This window comes from Chiloscyllium punctatum, chromosome 11 (assembly GCF_047496795.1).
Source record: "Chiloscyllium punctatum isolate Juve2018m chromosome 11, sChiPun1.3, whole genome shotgun sequence".
NCBI classification, from domain to species: Eukaryota; Metazoa; Chordata; class Chondrichthyes; order Orectolobiformes; family Hemiscylliidae; genus Chiloscyllium; species Chiloscyllium punctatum.
Window position 1 is genome coordinate 108,180,150 of NC_092749.1, and position 17,446 is coordinate 108,197,595.

At 43.1% G+C, this 17,446-nt stretch overlaps 1 protein-coding gene across 2 annotated transcripts in view; it reads left to right on the forward strand.

Annotated features, from left to right (window-relative positions):
* Window positions 1-17,446, forward strand: part of snap25a (synaptosome associated protein 25a) — a 134,928-nt gene that overhangs the window by 115,313 nt on the left and 2,169 nt on the right. Inside the window, exons 5-7 of one of the 2 annotated variants that reach the window (XM_072581504.1) lie at window positions 566-683; window positions 6,716-6,841; window positions 11,302-11,446. In XM_072581504.1, coding sequence (XP_072437605.1) covers window positions 566-683; window positions 6,716-6,841; window positions 11,302-11,446 — 389 coding nt within the window. Of the gene's footprint in view, window positions 1-565; window positions 684-846; window positions 965-6,715; window positions 6,842-11,301; window positions 11,447-17,446 lie in introns of both variants that reach the window. The other variant, XM_072581503.1, reaches the window with a different exon arrangement.

A 17,446-nucleotide genomic window follows, 5' to 3' on the forward strand; every position in this document is an offset into this window, starting at 1 on the left:
AAACTAGGGATAAACTTCTCCCTGCTCCCTTCTTCAAACAAACGTAACATTTACATCCACCCGAAAGATCAAACAGGGCATCAGCATAGCGACCCACCTGCAACATGGCATTTCCGACAGTGCAGCATCTCTCAGTACTCAAGTCTCTGGAGTGAAAATGGTACCCAAGACACATGTGACTCAGAGGCAAGAGTGCTACCCCCTTAGCTTGACAGGAGGAGAGGCTACGTGGAGAGAAACTATGAATTCATAATCAAAGAGTAACAAATTTCTCTTTGAAGGTCTGGCTTCTATTTTTCTTTCTTCTACATTACATTTAGATTGCAGAATATGGTCATCAAATGGCCCAATACCATCTTTACTTGAAACAATGAGATAATTATTTTCCTTTCTAGGTCTATCAACAAGAAATAATTTGGTCCACATTCAATGTGCATACAGCAGTAACAATGCATCAAGCTAGTGAACTTGTCTCTGGCTTCATAACTTAGTCAACATGGTCATTATTCATGGTCAATGAAAACCGAAATTCATTCCACTGCTATAATCCCTTTATCCTGACCAGAACAACTTGATCGTGTGGAAGATGGCATGAACCATATCAACCAGGACATGAAGGAAGCTGAGAAAACTTTAAAAGATTTAGGGAAATGCTGTGGCCTTTTCATATGCCCTTGTAACAAGTAGGTACTGGGTGCTGGCTCTGATGTGTGGTGTCCAGCTGTCAAAGTGAATGTCTGAAGTGTTCCTTTTTTGAATTGTCTTTTTTTTCTTTTTGTCCTTTCTTTCTCATCTGCTTCATTGTGTGGGGATTTAAAAACAAAAAAAAATCTTGTGTTTAATCAGAACAACTGGAACGCATCGAGGAAGGAATGGACCAAATCAATAAGGACATGAAAGAAGCAGAAAAGAATTTGACAGATCTAGGAAAATTCTGTGGTCTTTGTGCCTGTCCATGTAACAAGTAGGTGGTGTCCGTCTGCCTGCCTGCCTGCCTAAGCATCTGGGCATCCAAGGCTCAAAGTCAAGCCTTGCACAGCTCATCCACGCTTGGCATTAGTGGCAGGATGAGCAATTGGCATGCAGAGAAATGATATAGTTTAAAGGCATCCATTTCATAGTGTAGACTATCCGGTCGGTATAATGCATAGAGAAATCAGGCATGCTGCAACAGAAACCCTCCACTCTCGATGTCAACTCTGTAAGCAATGCCCTTGCATGCTCATTGTACAGATATCGAGCTATTAGCTTGGAGATGCTAAAGCGTAAATAATAGAACATTACCAGAACACACTCAGCGTGTTATCAGTTGACAGATCTATTCAAGAATAACTTATTTTATTGTGCCATGTGATGTGGGTAATAGTGTGTAATGTCTAAATGTTCAGTTGAGCAGCAATGAATGAACTGTGTTATCGCCTTTCAATTTTTAATTGAAAGTGGTCCATTCCGATTCTTAACACAACTGGATTCATTATTGCTATGGAGTGTCATTTGTTGCTTCGTGGGGAAAACAAGCAAAAATGAGAAGAATTTGGTTAATTCTACCTCCTTGAAAAGCAAAGTGTGACAAGACACAGCCTGAACATAATTTCAAATCAAGTAATTTTGACGTAAATCAGTCAACAGATGCTCTTTAGTAGTCTCTATTTCGCATCATTTTGTGAAATGATAACCTTGTTTCTCGAGCATGTTTATTATGACAGATTTATTTCATGCCTGAGTGTGTTCTTGTATGTAATGTAACAGTCTATTATTTCAGCATGCAAATTTAACAGCAGGTAGTGATTCAGGAGCTGAGCATGTGCAGTATGCTGTGGTTAAATCAGAACAGTTTGTAACTTCCAAATGTGAATACCTGTCATACATATGCAACGATTGCAGCAACAGAGTAAAGGGAAGATCTTTCAGAACAGAGATAAGGAGAAAAGTCTTCAGCCAGAGAGTGGGGAATCTATGGAATTCACTGCCACAGAAGACTGTGGGGGCCAGGTCATTGAGTATATTTAAGACTGAGATAGATAGGCTCTTGAGTAACGCAGGAATCAAGGGTTATGGGAAGAAAGCGGGAGAATGGAGTTGAGAAACTTATCAGCCCTGATTGAATGGCAGGGCAGACTTAATAGGCTGAATGGCCTAATTTCTGCTCCTGTGTCTTCTAGTCTAACAAGTCAGATTTTCTCATTTTTATTTTCAAAGTTTAATCAACACCAGTTGAAATTTGTTTTCTCTTTGTTCTACTCGCCCGTCCACACTCCCTTCGGAAATGTAGGCTCCTATTGCGATTCTGACACAGATGGGGCCCAGAGTCAAGGAAATCTGCACAGCCTGATCAAACTGGCAGTGGTGCCAGGTCCCTTCTGTGCTCAGATGCGAATCTGTGCTTCCCCCAGGCTGAGGATTAAAAACCGTCACAACCTGCTCAGTGGGAACTGAGAGAGAGAGAGCAAGCCACAAGAGAGGTAAGAACTGTGAGAGCAGAGCGGGCCAGGAGGCACTCAACTCTGTTGCAGCCTTTGCTACCTTGGAGAGCACAACCCCAAACTCTCAGCTCTCCACCCCAATTTGTCCACCTGACCCCACTTCCCGCCTCCCCATTTTTGACAAGCCATGACTTCAATACCCTTGAACGAAGACAAAACCTCTGCAGGTCTGGCAGCATCCTCAGGAACCAGTTCTGAGCAAGGGTCACTGGACCCAGAATGTTAATTCTGATTTCTCTCCACAGATGCTGCCAGACCAGCTGAGCTTCTCCAGCAATTTCTGTTTTTGTTTCTGATTTCCAATATCCACAGTTCTCTTGGCTTCGACTTTTATTCAATGCTTTCGACCTGAAGGGAGAGGAGTCTCTGCTCCATAACCCTCCAGGGCTTGTGGACGTGTTGGCAGGTGTATCCTGGAAGGGTTCAGGCACATTTGGTTATAGGCCTTGTTTGCGGTCATTGCAGTTCCCTCTTGGAAGCATGAGAAATTAGTGGTGTCAGATGATTCAAAAGCACCATTTCAGCTCTGCTTGGTGATGGGGTGGCACAGTGGCTAGCACTGTGTTCAATTCCTGCCTTGGGTGACTGTGTGGAGTTTGCACGTTCTCCCTGTGTCTGCATGGGTTTCCTCTGGGTGTTCCGGTTTTGTCCCACAATCCAAAGGTGTGCAGGTCAGGTGAGTTGGCCATGCTAAATTGCCCATAGTGTTAGATGCATTAGTCAGGGGCAAATGTAGGGTAGAGTAATGGGTCTGGGTGGGTTACTCTTTGGAGGGTCGGTGTGGACTTGTTGGGCTGAAGGGCCTGTTTCCATACTGTAGGGAATCTAATCTGACAGGAACGCTCCCCCTGACGAATGAAGAAAGGGGCCCATTTTCAAGATGTTTACTTCATGAACCAGGCTATTGCTTGTGCTTTATGTTTAAACAAAGCTTGTCTATTTTCGTATAAAAGCAGATGAGGCTGCAAACACTCAGCAGGTCAGGCTCTGCCTACCGAGAGAGAAAAGCTTCAGATCTGAAGTGAAAGAAGTTACAGACATAGAGTTATAGAGGTTTTAGCACGGAAACAGACCCTTCGGTCCAACTCGTCCACGCTGACCAGATATGTCAACCCAATCTAGTCCCACCTGCCAGCACCTGGCCCATATCCCTCCAAACTCTTCATGATGGATTTTAAACAATTCCAAAGGCAGGGAAAATGAGTGACGGGGGTGATAGAACCCAACGGCTGGAATCTGTGAAAAGGTCGGGGGGGAGATTAAATCAAAGGGGAAAAAAAGGTGAAATATGATAAACAGACAAATGGAGATGAGACTCCTCATCTCAGTACAGCAGACGTTCTATGAGGTGGACATTTCTGGAAGAGAATAGCAGTGAATTGCAAAGGCTGCGATGAAAATATAGGAAGGAGGTTTTGAGAAATGCAGAGCAGGTCTGTCACTACCAATGGAGTGTATGTTTCAATGGTATGTCAGCCTCTGCACGAGTTTTAAACTTGTTGCTGAGATAAGGTTTAGTGAACATGCAGACACACCTCTGAAGCATGCTGTAACTGTGGCCTTAGCCATTGAGTGGTGGGGACCGTTGTAGAATGTTGGACTGGGAGCTATTGTGACTGACAGCCACCCTATCGTAAGCAACGCTCCCCACCCCCACCCCCAATTTTCTTTCTTCTTCCATGGACATCTGAATACTGTGCATCGTATATTTAAATGGAAGTGGAAATCCTCATGGTACCCAGCCTTACAGATTGTAAGATCAGAGAAACGTAGAAACAAAGGGGATAGGAGCAGGAGTAGGCCATACAGTCCCTGTAGCCTGCTCCACCATTTATTAAGATCATAGCTGTTCATTGGTCTCAATGTCCTAAACAGGCCCTCTCCCCATATCCCTTCATCACTTTAGCCACAACAGCCATATCTACCTCCCTCTTGAAAACACAAAATGTTTTGGCCTCAACGGCTTTCTGTGGCAGTGAATTTCACTGGCTCACCGCTCTGTGGGTGAATAGATTTCTCCTCATCTCAGTCCTAAAAGTTTTACCCCTTATCCCTAAACAATTACCTCTGGTTCTGGACTTCCTCGCCATCAGGACCATCCTTCCTGCGTCTAACCTCTCCTGTCCTGTTATAGGCTTCCACGAGATAGTCCCCTTATTTCTTCTAAACCCCAGGGAATATAATTGGAACAGATACATGAATGGGCAGGGAGCAGAGGGATACACATCCTTGGAAAATAGACGCCAGGTTTAGATAAAGGATCTGGATCAGAGTAGGCTTGGAGGGCCGAAGGGTCTGTTCCTGTGCTTTAATTTTCTTTGTTCTTTGGTCTAACTGACTCAATCTCTCCTCATACATCAGCCCTGCCATCCCAGAAATCAACTTGGTAAACTTTCGCTTTGCTCCCTCTATAGACAGAACATCTTTCATCCGATAAAGGCGACCAAAACTGCACATAATATTTCATGTGTGGTCTCACAAATGCCTTGTATAATTGCAGCAAGAAATTGTTGTTCCTGTTCTTGAATCCTTTTGCTGTGCAAGCCAACAAGATCTTTATTTTCTTTACTGCCAGCTCAAGAAAGCCTTAAGGTCTGGCCTGATCTCATCTGAAAGGCAAAAATGCCCAGACTAAAACACCCATCACATCTCTAACATTTTCCTGTTCTGAGGGAAGGTGAAAAGCCTGAAAGTGTTAACAGTGTTTCTCCCTCCACAGATGGTGCTTGACCTGCTCAGTGTTGCGAGGATTTTGTGTAAAGACAGTCCATTAGTTCTGGGCCGGCTCATGTATTTGATTTGATCTATTTATTTGTGTATCATGTGCCCAACAGAAGTTATCGGAACCGAGTGCTGGGTGAAGCATATAAATAGACACCAATGTTTCATCTGGCCACTCAAGTCTACCAATGGTCAAGAACAGATAGTCACTTTGCTGTTAGATTCTACAGGATTAAGCAGCTGGGAAAAATCAGAAATGGCTTTAACAATGGAATGATTGGGCTGTTGTGGCACAGTGGTAGTGTCCCTGCCTCTGGCATAGGAGGCCTGCTCCAGATGTGTGGCATAATAGGTTGATGTTATAAATACCTAGATAGAATATACTTTGCTATACAATTAACACAGTACATACTGCACATCCCAGAGGCCTGACACTGCAGCACTGTTATTGTAGCTGCACGGATGAGAATGGGCCTATATATAGAGAGAAAACGTGCACTAGCTTTGCGAATCACAATTTTTTTTCAGCTTGCTATTGACTCATTTCTTTTGTTTTACAACCCCCCAACCCCTTCCCCTTCCACTATTAGTTGATGATCAGAGATCTATTCTAATTGTGTGCTGAACAAGTCATTAGTATCCTTCCATTGATGTTGCTTTTTCTGCGAGTGACCCGTCGGTTCATGGGCCTGCCTGAGTATGCTTTGTGCTTTCCCTTTTGTGCCTAGGGTCCAGACACAAACAAGACACAAGGATGTGTTCAATGCTTTCCTTTCTAATCCTAGTAGTTCACTAACTGCGTTACCTTTTGCTCTTGCATTTATTCCACTGTATGTCTTCTTCAGTTTGCGTGTTCATTGGCAAAGGGGCGTACATTAGACAACAACTTATGGTTGATAAATTACAAGTACCGATATATTATTCTGAAATGCGGCCAACATTTCCAATAACAATACAAAACTTTCAACATAACATTGGTAGATTGCGTTGGGAAAAAGTGTAAGTAAAATGGTGCTTCTGATCACACAGCTTGTGCAAGCTACTTTGATAACTATTGGCTACTTGCTTCATGATATTAAATACTTGTGCTATCTTTAAAGGGGAGGGAGATACTTGAAAAGAAAACTTCAAGCTCATCCTAAACTTCACTCCAACACGACAGTCTGGTTTCTGTCATGTGTTGTCCATGCTGAATTTGACAGTCTTTTATTTCTGTCTGCTAATGTTAGTGTTGTATGTCTTGTTCTGTGTAACAACCCAAAGTTTCATTAATTTCCATGTGAATAATATCGGAAACAATTATGTGGACGTTTGTGCACTGAAAAGTGTAATATGTGTTTGGTGCAATCATGGCTACAATTTTTTTCTCAATCATATGATATATCGGTATGCTATTACTTCCTAAAATTTCCATCTGCCTGGTGCAGTTGGAAATTGTGGAGTTATAAAGTGTCCCGGCTTGAGCCCCGGTTTCGGTGTCTACGTTATGGTGTCCTGTTGTACTTGTGCAGACTGAAGTCCAGTGATGCTTATAAAAAGGCCTGGGGGAATAACCAGGATGGAGTCGTGGCCAGCCAACCGGCCCGGGTGATGGATGAGCGTGAGCAGATGGCAATCAGTGGAGGATTTATTCGCAGGTGAGGTAAAACCCAGAACGCATCAGACTAAAAGGCATACTGTTATCTGGGGCTTTACCATGGTCCCAAGTTGAACGATGTGAAAATTTCAGTCATCAAGAGCCAAGCTTACGATTGAAAGAAAGCCATGGTATCGACCAATGAGGAAGACCCACCAGCTCTCCACAGGTGGATAAGATGGTTTAGAATTCATTTTGGGTGGAGTTTAATATTACTGACCCAGGTCCAGATCATTGCTGGAATGAAACACACTCTTAACCGGAGGTCTGGCTGATTTATGTATCTGATAGGCACTTAGGGGGTGACTTTATAGAGGTTTATATTCGTAGTTTGTGAGAAGATTTGTAGCTTGGGTGCTCGTTGTTGTGGTTCTGTTCGCCGAGCTGTGAATTTGTGTTGCTGACGTTTCGTCCCCTGTCTAGGTGACATCCTCAGTGCTTGGGAGCCTCCTGTGAAGCGCTTCTGTGATCTTTCCTCCGGCATTATCCGTATCCCTGAACACCAACTAGCCACGAAACAACACGACCAGCTATCCTTAGTAGCCACACACGCAGATGACAAGCAACAAGAATTCGACTGGGACAACACTACTATTATAGGACAAGCCAAACAGAGAACAGCCAGGGAATTTCTAGAGGCATGGCACTCATCCACAGATTCAATCAATAAGCACATCGACCTGGACCCAATATACCGACCACTGCAACGGACAGCTGGAACTGACAACCAGAAGCGGTAGATTCAAACCACCACAAATGCTGGAGGAAAGATCACAGAAGCGCTTCACAGGAGGCTCCCAAGCACTGAGGCTGTCACCTAGACAGGGGACGAAACGTCTGCAACACAAATTCCCAGCTCGGCGAAGAGAACCACAACAACAGAGGTTTATATAATCATTAAGGGCATGCATAGGATGAATAGCCAGGGTTTGATTTCCCAGGGTAGAGGAGTCCAAAGCTAGAGTGAATATGTTTAAAGTGAGAGTGGAAAGGTTTAAAAGGGACCTAAGGGGCAATCATTTCCCACAGAGGGTGGTGTGTGTTTGGAATGAGCTGCCAGAGGAAGTGGTGGAGGCTGGTACAATTACAACATTTAAGTCATCTGGATGGGTAATTGGATAGGAAGGGTTTAGAGGGATATGGTCAAATGCTGAGAAATGGGACTAGATTAATTTAGGATATCTGGTCAGCATGGATGAGTTGGGCAGACATTTCTGTGTTATACATCTCCATGACTCTATGATGGGCCTTTCCTAGAATTCAGAACTCAAGGAAGGAAACCCTGCTTGGCCCAGTGCTGCCATTCACTAAACAACATTCACTAATGTTCTTCAAGGAAGGAAATGTGCCATCCTTACCTGTCCTGGCCTACATGTGACTCCCAACCCATGACTGTTAACTGCCCTCTGAAATGGCCTGAGCAAGTCGGTCAGTTTTCGTGGCATTTGGGGATAAACAATATATGGTGAACTAGGCATGCCTACATCCCACAAATGACAGAAAAAAAAATAAGAGGGACCAACATAGCTGGTTTGCCTCCATCAGACATCATCGTAGGATCTCTGGACACATGACGGAGAGGGCAAGATGCAAGGATGTGTACCAGTTTCCTCAGTCGAGCACTAAGTGCCTTTGAAAGATGGATTTTGTCTTAATAGCTGTGGGTGAATCCCACAGGGGCTTTCTGGTTAACCTTTTGAAGACTGTAACACTCGCTCCTTGAGCACCACTCATTTCTGCTGACCTTCGAAATAATTAATATCAATTAGCTCATTAATGAGCCTGATTCCTTGTTTTGCACCACATGAAAATTTTTGAATATGTGTCCTGTTCACCAGTGTGTAAGTCATTCATATATAACAGGGAAAGCAGGGGTAGGAGCAAAACCAGCTCATTGTTACATATCCATTTGCCTTCTTGTAGCATATTAAGTTTCATATGTTTTTACTGACTATTTTATGCTACTGCGGTTCTGTAAAATAATACCTACAATGTTCACAAGAACAGCAAACAGTATAATGAAATTGGAGACCACAATCACCAACGTGGAATTGTTCCACTTACAAAAATATTCAAGTCTCTGTCACTAAATACAAAAGGTTTATATTGATCTTAGGATTGGCAAGGAGAAAATGTATGGTTCACACCAACAGGTTAAGGTGAACTGTTTTGTAACTGTGATTTGGAGGTGCTGGTGTTGGACTGGGGTGTACAAAGTTAAAAATTAGCATTTAGGCTGATTACTTTGGAAGATGAAATGGAAAAGTCCCATCAGTCTAGCAATAAAACTCAGATGTTTCTGTTCTTTCAAGAGTGAATCTTTTGTTCTTTATCTTGAACGTAGTAACTGGTAGAGTATGGTTCATTGAGCTGTGGTAGCTTCTCCAATGTCTGACGTGGGAAACTGAGGGTGAAAATAAGGTGTACTGGCTGCAAAACAGAGCTCTCCCCTAAGGCTGGAGCTCAAGGAATTGTTAATTTTCCATGCTGGAAGAGATGGCAGAGGCTGGGAGGGACCAGACAATGGCAGAGATTTGCTGTGAAAAGTGGGAATATTGCCTTCAATGCATCGACAATAAGATGGTGAGGAACAGAAAAACAGGAAGCGTTGATAATGGAAGAATTAGACCCAACCTAATTCAGATGGGTCAGAGAGCAACAAGACCCCTGGAGTGATCATGAAAGATTATTTATTTATACTGTGAGGTTCATGAGAAGTGAAGTGAAAATTGACGGGCATTAGAGAGTGTGTGCTGCTGGAAAAGCACAGCAGGTCAGGCAGCATCCAAGGAGCATGTGAATCAACATTTCAGGCATGACCCCTTCATCAGGAATATGCCCAAAGCTTATGCCTGAAATGTTGACTCTCCCTCATTCCTGATGAAGGGCTTATGCCTGAAATGTTGATTCTCCTGCTCCTCGGATGCTGCCTGACCTGCTGTGCTTTTCCAGCACCACACTCTCGACTCTGATCACCAGCATCTGCAGTCCTCACTTTCTTCTGGTTTAGAATAGTCAAGGAATGATTTTTCGCTGAGAAAACATGGAGAATAAAAGCTTTTAGAAAAGATTTTGGAGGAGAATTGACTGATTTTGATTTGACTTGATTTCTTGTAGTCACGTGCACCGAAGTACAGTGAAAAGGTTTCTTTTATGAGCTGTACAGGCAAATCATAGCAAACAAGGACATACAGATCACAGGGTGCTTAGACAGAGCAGGACATACAAGGTTATGGCCACACAGGAGGTGTGTAAAGCAAGATCAATATTAGATTTGGAAGTTATTAGAGCTCCCTTCAGCAGTCTGATAACAGCAGGGAAGAAGCTGTTCTTGAACCTGTTGGTGCGTGTGTTCAAGCGACTGTGTCTTCTGTCTGATGGAAGATGTTGGAAGAGAACATTACTGGGGTGGGAGAGGTCTTTGATGATGTTAATAGCCTTTCCGTGGTAACGAGAAGTATAAATGAAGTCCATGGATGGGAGGTTGCCTTTCGTGATGGACTGAGCTGTGCATGCAACTTTCTGTCATTTCTTACACTCCTGGGCAGTGTATTTGCAGCAGGGGTCAGAACCAAATATAGTTACTCTCCTGAAAAAGTGGATAGGACAGTTCAGGGAAAATTCAGTTACCTTGAGGTAAAGGCTGATCCTCTGAAATTTCCAGACCAGAGTGTTTGGTTAGAAAGCTGCAGATTATGGTAAAACTGATAAAGTTTAAGCTCTCAATTCTGTGAGTATTCATTTACAAAGCCTTCACAGTTCACAAAACAGAACTGAACAGAATCAGTTAAGTTGAACCTAAAGATTTAATAAAGAAAGCAATTTCTTTGGAATTGACTTGCTGTAAACTAATAATATTGTGGAACAAATGAAACTGTGTTTAATATCTTTCAAACTGTGCTCTACATTTCATTTTCTTGTGAATTAAATATTTGTTTTGTTGTTAAAGAAAGTCTCCATTCTTGTGTACCTATCCTGCAGTGAATGACCAATATGTTAAAAATCACACAACACCAGGTTATAGTCCAACAGGTTTAATTGGAAGCACACTAGCTTTCGGAGCGTCGCTCCTTCATCAGGTGGTTCATCAGGTTTTCATCAGCGGCGTTCCAAAAGCTAGTGTGCTTCCAAATAAACCTGTTGGACTATAACCTGGTGTTGTGTAATTTTAACTTTGTACACTCCAGTCCAACACCGGCATCTCCAAATCATGACCGATATGTTACATTACAAAAAAAACGCATGATCTATCAAACCAGATTGCATTCTGTGATCTGATTTGTCCAGTCATAACATGAGTTGAGACCATAATAAAGTAGAAACCACTATTGCTGATGAGTTGAAAATTCGCCTATTCCATTCCTCTAACCAAATTTAAGAGATAAAATTGTTTTTCTGTATAGTCAGACTCGAGGAAATGATCCAAGTAATATATTTTAAAGACACTTTCTTCTGATGCAGAGTAACCAATGATGCCCGGGAGAATGAGATGGATGACAATTTAGAGCAAGTTGGTGGTATCATTGGTAATCTTCGCCACATGGCTCTTGACATGGGTAACGAGATTGATACACAGAACCGCCAGATTGACAGGATTATGGAGAAGGTAAGACTATTAGCAAATCAATTTTAAAGGTACTTGGGGGGGAATATGAATTCACTTTGTGACTGGCCCTAAACTAATTCTGAACTATCGGTGCTCGTGTGTTTAAAATGCACTTCGGCTCACTCATTGAACTGTTTACTGATCTATGTTGTTTGCAATTCTGTTCTCCCTCCCATCAGAAGAATGCTGTGAAATTTAATAGGGTTCAGAAAAGATTAACAAGGATGTTGCCAGGGTTGGAGGGTTTGAGGTACAGGGAGAGGCTGCATAACTGTGACTGTTTTCACTGGAGCATCGGAGGCTGAGGCGTGACATTATAGAGGTTTATAAAATAATGAGGGGCATGGATAGAGTAAATAGACAAAGCCTTTTCCCTGGGGTGGGGGAGTCCAGAACTAGACGGCATAGGTTTAGGGTGAGAGGGGAAAAATGTAAAGGTCAGCTATGGGGCAATGTTTTCATGCAGAGGGTGGTGCATGTATGGAATGCGCTGCAAGGGGAAGTGATGGAGTCTAGTACAATTACGACATTTAAAGGCATCTGGATGGGTATATGAATAGGAAGGGTTTAGAGGGATATGGGCCAAGTGCTGGCAAATGGGACTAGATTGGGTTAGGATATCTGCTCGGCATGGATGAGTTGGTCCAAAGGGTCTGTTTCCATGCTGTACATCTCTACAACTCTCTGACGCTATTTGAAGTTTGAAAACACACACTGTACTATCATTATGCAGTGTATAGCCATGTGCCCACATTAACAATGTAAATGCAGTAGGAAAAATGTCGCATGTTGAAGGTCATGTTGCTGATCACTATAAGCAAATGTTCTGCCGAGCCAGTAAATGGTGCCCCATTCTGAGGCCAATTACCAAGATTGGAGGGAGGGATTGATGTGTTGACAAAAAGGATATTGGCTAATTTTAACCCTTTTTTATTTAAATTCAATGCACTGTGTTCACAGTAACATTTACACCAGTTATGCCAGGTAATGGCCATCCCCAGTAACTCACCTGGACTCACCACATAAAAACAGCTGCTACAAGAACAGATTAGAGGCAAGGAATATTGCAGCAGGTAAATCACCTCCTGACACCTCAAAGCCTGTCCATCATCTATAAGGTACAAGCCAGGAGTGTGATGGAATACTCTCCACTTGCCTGGATTAGTGTAGCTCCAACAACACTCAAGAAACTTGGCACCAGACAGGACAAAGCAGCCTGCTTGACTGGCACCACATCCACAAGCATCCACTCCCTCCACCACCGACACTGAGTAGCAGCAGTGTGTCCTGCCTACAATATGTACTGCAGAAAATTGCCAAAGATCCTTAGACTGCATCTCCCAAACCAACGACCATTTCCGTCTAAAATAGAGGGAAGCAGATACATGGCAACATCACCACCTGCACATTCCCCTCCAAGTCACTGAGCATCCTGACTTAGAAATATATCACCATTCCTTCATAATCATTGGGTCAACATTCTGCAATTCTTTCCATTAAGCACATTGTGGATCAACCTACAGCATGTGGATTGCAGCGGTTTAAGAAGGCAGCTCACCACTATCTTCTCAAGAGTAACTAGGGAATGGGCAATAAATGCTGGCCAGGCCGCAACACCCATGTCCTACAAGTTAATTTTTTTTTAAACTGTGAGCAACGGCATCTTGTTTATCAACATTTCCCATCCAAAGGAAGGGTTGTAGTGACATATAATTTCTGCAAGAAACACTTTTTAAAAAAAGACAAAAGTCTTTTGAGCTTATTTCATTTGCAACATGTACTAATATGTGTTTTGTATGAATTTTCAACTGGGGTAATGTGCCTAATTTCCTCAAGTGAAAAACAAATTATCAACCCCTGCCTTGGATGTACTCAATGACTATTCTAAATTACATTTTTATCTGAATGTTGCTGTGTATATTGCCAGCTGATGTGCAGAACTTTCAATAATCTAACTCCAATAAAGATAGGAATATCATGACCCATGAGACAAACTTTGGGATAAACGCATCATTCACACTTCATAAACAGCTGTACTGACACAATTCCTGAAGAAGGGCTCATGCCCGAAACGTCGATTCTCCTGTTCCTTGGATGCTGCCTGACCTGCTGCGCTTTTCCAGCAACACCTTTTCAATACTGACATAATTGTTATGCTTGAGTTTGTTCTGAGTTTGACCTCCTGATTTGAATCTTCTGGATGCTTCAATATGATGTGTGAGCACATCATCATTGGAGTAACAGAGAAGTGAAACTTTCCCTGTTGATGGCTTTAATGAAAGATTTACATTAGCATGGGACAGTAACTTCACACAAATATATTTTCTATAAAGAAGCCACTTCACCTGAAGATTCTTGTTGCTCACGTGTTCAGTGCTTAGTGAACGATCTCTGAATTGAAAGGGAACTGAAAACTCTATGGGTAAAGTATGGGCAGTTACCTGTGGAATATCAGGGTACTTCAATTATTATTGTATGAGGGAATAATGATCAGTAACACAACTAAGTAAGTAATTAGAATATTCCTGTCATCATTTTTGCTGCTGCTAAGTTCCAGACTACCTCTGGAGGAGATAATATTTTGGATACATGCCTATGAGTTTCATCATATAAACAAGCTTCCCGACTGAGTCAATTCGTCTAAATTCTCTCCTCCGCAAGCTTCAATATTCCTGAAAAGAGAGACATTTGTCAATGCTTTTTAACCTTCCAATCAGCAGAACAAACTCAAGCATAACAAATTTTAAACAATCACAAAGATTTATATGACAAGAAAAAAGTGTGCTCATTGGTAGGGAAACCAGGAGGGAACTATCGGCTCCCCAAGTTTTTGGGTAATTGGGCAACAACCAATCGGATTCCTGATGAAGGACTTATGCCCGAAACGTCAACCGTCCTGCACCTTAGATGCTGCCTGGCCTGCTGTGCTTTTCCAGTGCCACACTTCTCAATAACAACTAACAACCAGTTTAAAATAATCAGTCAAATTCATAATATATTTATACTTGCATAAAGTGACATTCATTCAGATGCAAGAACCTGTTATTTGCAAACAGAAGGATTACGTTCACCCAGAGGTTTCGGGGTGCCTTTTGTTCCTCATTCCATCCTCCATGCTCATGCCTCAGCCAATCAGCACCCTTTATCCCTGTACCTTAAACTGTTGTGAGAGCAGAAATTTGGCATTCTTGCGTGTGTCCTGATGAGTGCAAGACGAAAAACTTAAGCAATGTGTCTCTCTTTTCAGCAATATTCAAGTTTGGTATTACCAAACATTCCCCATATGTTTGTGACTAATAACCAAAAAGGGAATATCAAAAAAAACTTTCCATTTGTTATTGCCCCGATGATTTATTTTATTTCCATCATTGTTCGTGGCATTGTCCAGAAGATCAATCTTTATTTCCGGGACACTGCTGTCAGAATGCTAATCCCATATCTGCAGATGTTTCACTGCCTTTTAGTCTCTAGCACTGAGCAGTGAAACATCTGCACATACTTGCAAAGGGACAGTGGCAATGCACCACTGATCAGTAGAGCTATGAGCAGTGTTCTCCAGTGTGCTGTACCTCTGTGATTTACTATTTCGTCAGCATTAGAAACACCGATATCCAATTAACTGAATGTTTCCTATCTAGTGCTTACTTGGGGGTGACATTATAGAGGTTTATAAAATCATGAGGGGCATGGATAGGATAAATAGACAAGTTCTTTTCCTAGGGATGGGGGAGCCCAGAACTATAGGGCATAGGTTTAGGGTGAGAGGGGAAAGATATAAAGGGCACCTAAGGGGTAATTTTTTCACACAAAGGGTGGTGCATCTATGGAATGTGCTGCCAGAGGAAGTGGTGGCAAATGGGACTAGATTAGGTTAGGATATCCAGTTGGCATGGACCAGCTGGACTGAAGGGCCTGTTTCAGTTCTGTACATCTCTATACCTCTATTTGCACAGCGCATTTGTTTAGGTATTGACGTTATCTATATATCCTCTGCATTGTTGGTCAATGGAAAAGATTTTATAAATGACATACCTTCCTTCTGAGAACATGTTTTCATTTAACAGTGAGTGTACAGTACATGTTTAGATTAGATTAGATTAGATTATATTACTTACAGTGTGGAAACAGGCCCTTCGGCCCAACAAGTCCACACCGCCCCGCCGAAGCGCAACCCACCCATAACCCCTACATCTACCCCTTACCTAACACTACGGGTAATTTAGCATGGCCAATTCACCTGACCTGCACATCTTTGGACTGTGGGAGGAAACTGGAGCACCCGGAGGAAACCCACGCAGCCACGGGGGAGAACGTGCAAACTCCACACAGTCAGTCGCCTGAGGCGGGAATTGAACCCGGGTCTCTGGCGCTGTGAGGCAGCGGTGCTAACCACTGTGCCACCGTGCCGCCCACTAGTGCTAGTAAATGGGAATGGGGTGGAGCTGAGGGGAAGGTAACTGAGAATGCAATAGGTAGATGAAGGTGGGACAGAAGGTGATAGATTGGAGAGGAGGGTGGGTCACATAGGTAGGAAAGACAATGGACATGTCAAGAGTGTCCAGTTGAGAACGTGTTCTCCCTGGCTGGAGAATCTAGAAATAATCAGTCTCAGAGGAAGGTGTCAGTCATTTCAGTTGCAGATTTGGGATAAGTTTTTTGACTTAGTGGGTTGTGAAGCTTTGGAATTCTTCACTCCGGGGAGCTGAGGGTATTTAGCCATTGAGTACCTAATATCCAAAATTTGACAAGTTTTTTTTTCACTTGAGGAATTAAGTAAGTAAAGTCATCGTAGTCCCAGAGGACTGCTCTGTCATTGGTGAGAGATGGGTAGTGGTGGTTTAACCTGAGAGTCACCATAAGTCAGGCAAGGGGAGAGGTTGAGAAGACCAGTTGTTCATGGTAACCTCGGTCGATATGGGACTTGAACCATGCCGTTGGTGTCACTCTGTACTATAAACCAGCCAGCTGAGCTAAAGGAATGGAGACAGATGGGGAAAGTGGAGTTGAGGTAGATAATGGTCAGAGTTGAGAGTGTGGTGCTGGAAAAGCACAGCAGGTCAAGTAGCATCCGAGCAGCAGGAGAATTGACATTTCAGGCAAAAGCCCTTCATCAGGAATGAGGCTTGTGGGCCAAGGAGGCTGAGAGATAAATGGGAATGGAGTGGAGCTGAGGGGAAGGTAACTGAGAATGCAATAGGTAGATACAGGATAGCCAGAAGGGACCTGGAGGGATAGGGAATAGGGATAACCCCGGGAATTACAGGCCAGTTAGTCTTACTTCTATGGTAGGCAAAGTAATGGAAAGGGTACTGAGGGATAGGATTTACGAGTATCTGGAAAGACACTGCTTGATTAGGGACAGCCAGCACGGATTTGTGAAGGGTAGGTCTTGCCTTACAAGTCTTATTGAATTCTTCGAGGAGGTGACCAAGCATGTGGATGAGGGTAGAGCAGTGGATGTAGTGTACATGGATTTTAGTAAGGCATTTGATAAGGTTCCCCATGGTAGGCTTAGGCAGAAAGTCAGGAGGCATGGGATAGAGGGAAATTTGGCCAATTGGATAGAAAACTGGCTAACCGGTTGAAGGCAGAGAGTGGTGGTAGATGGTAAATATTCAGCCTGGAGCCCAGTTACAAGTGGAGTTCCGCAGGGATCAGTTCTGGGTCCTCTGCTGTTTGTAATTTTTATTAATGACTTAGATGAGGGAGTCGAAGGGTGGGTCAGTAAATTTGCAGATGATACGAAGATAGGTGGAGTTGTGGACAGTGAGGAGGGCTGTTGTCGGCTGCAGAGGGACTTAGATATGATGCAGAGCTGGGCTGAGGAGTGGCAGATGGAGTTCAACCCTGCCAAGTGTGAGGTTGTCCATTTTGGAAGAACAAATAAGAATGCGGAATACAGGGTTAATGGTAGGGTTCTTAGTCAGGTGGAGGAACAGAGGGATCTTGAGGTCTATGTACATAGATCTTTGAAGGTTGCCACTCAGGTGGATAGAGTTT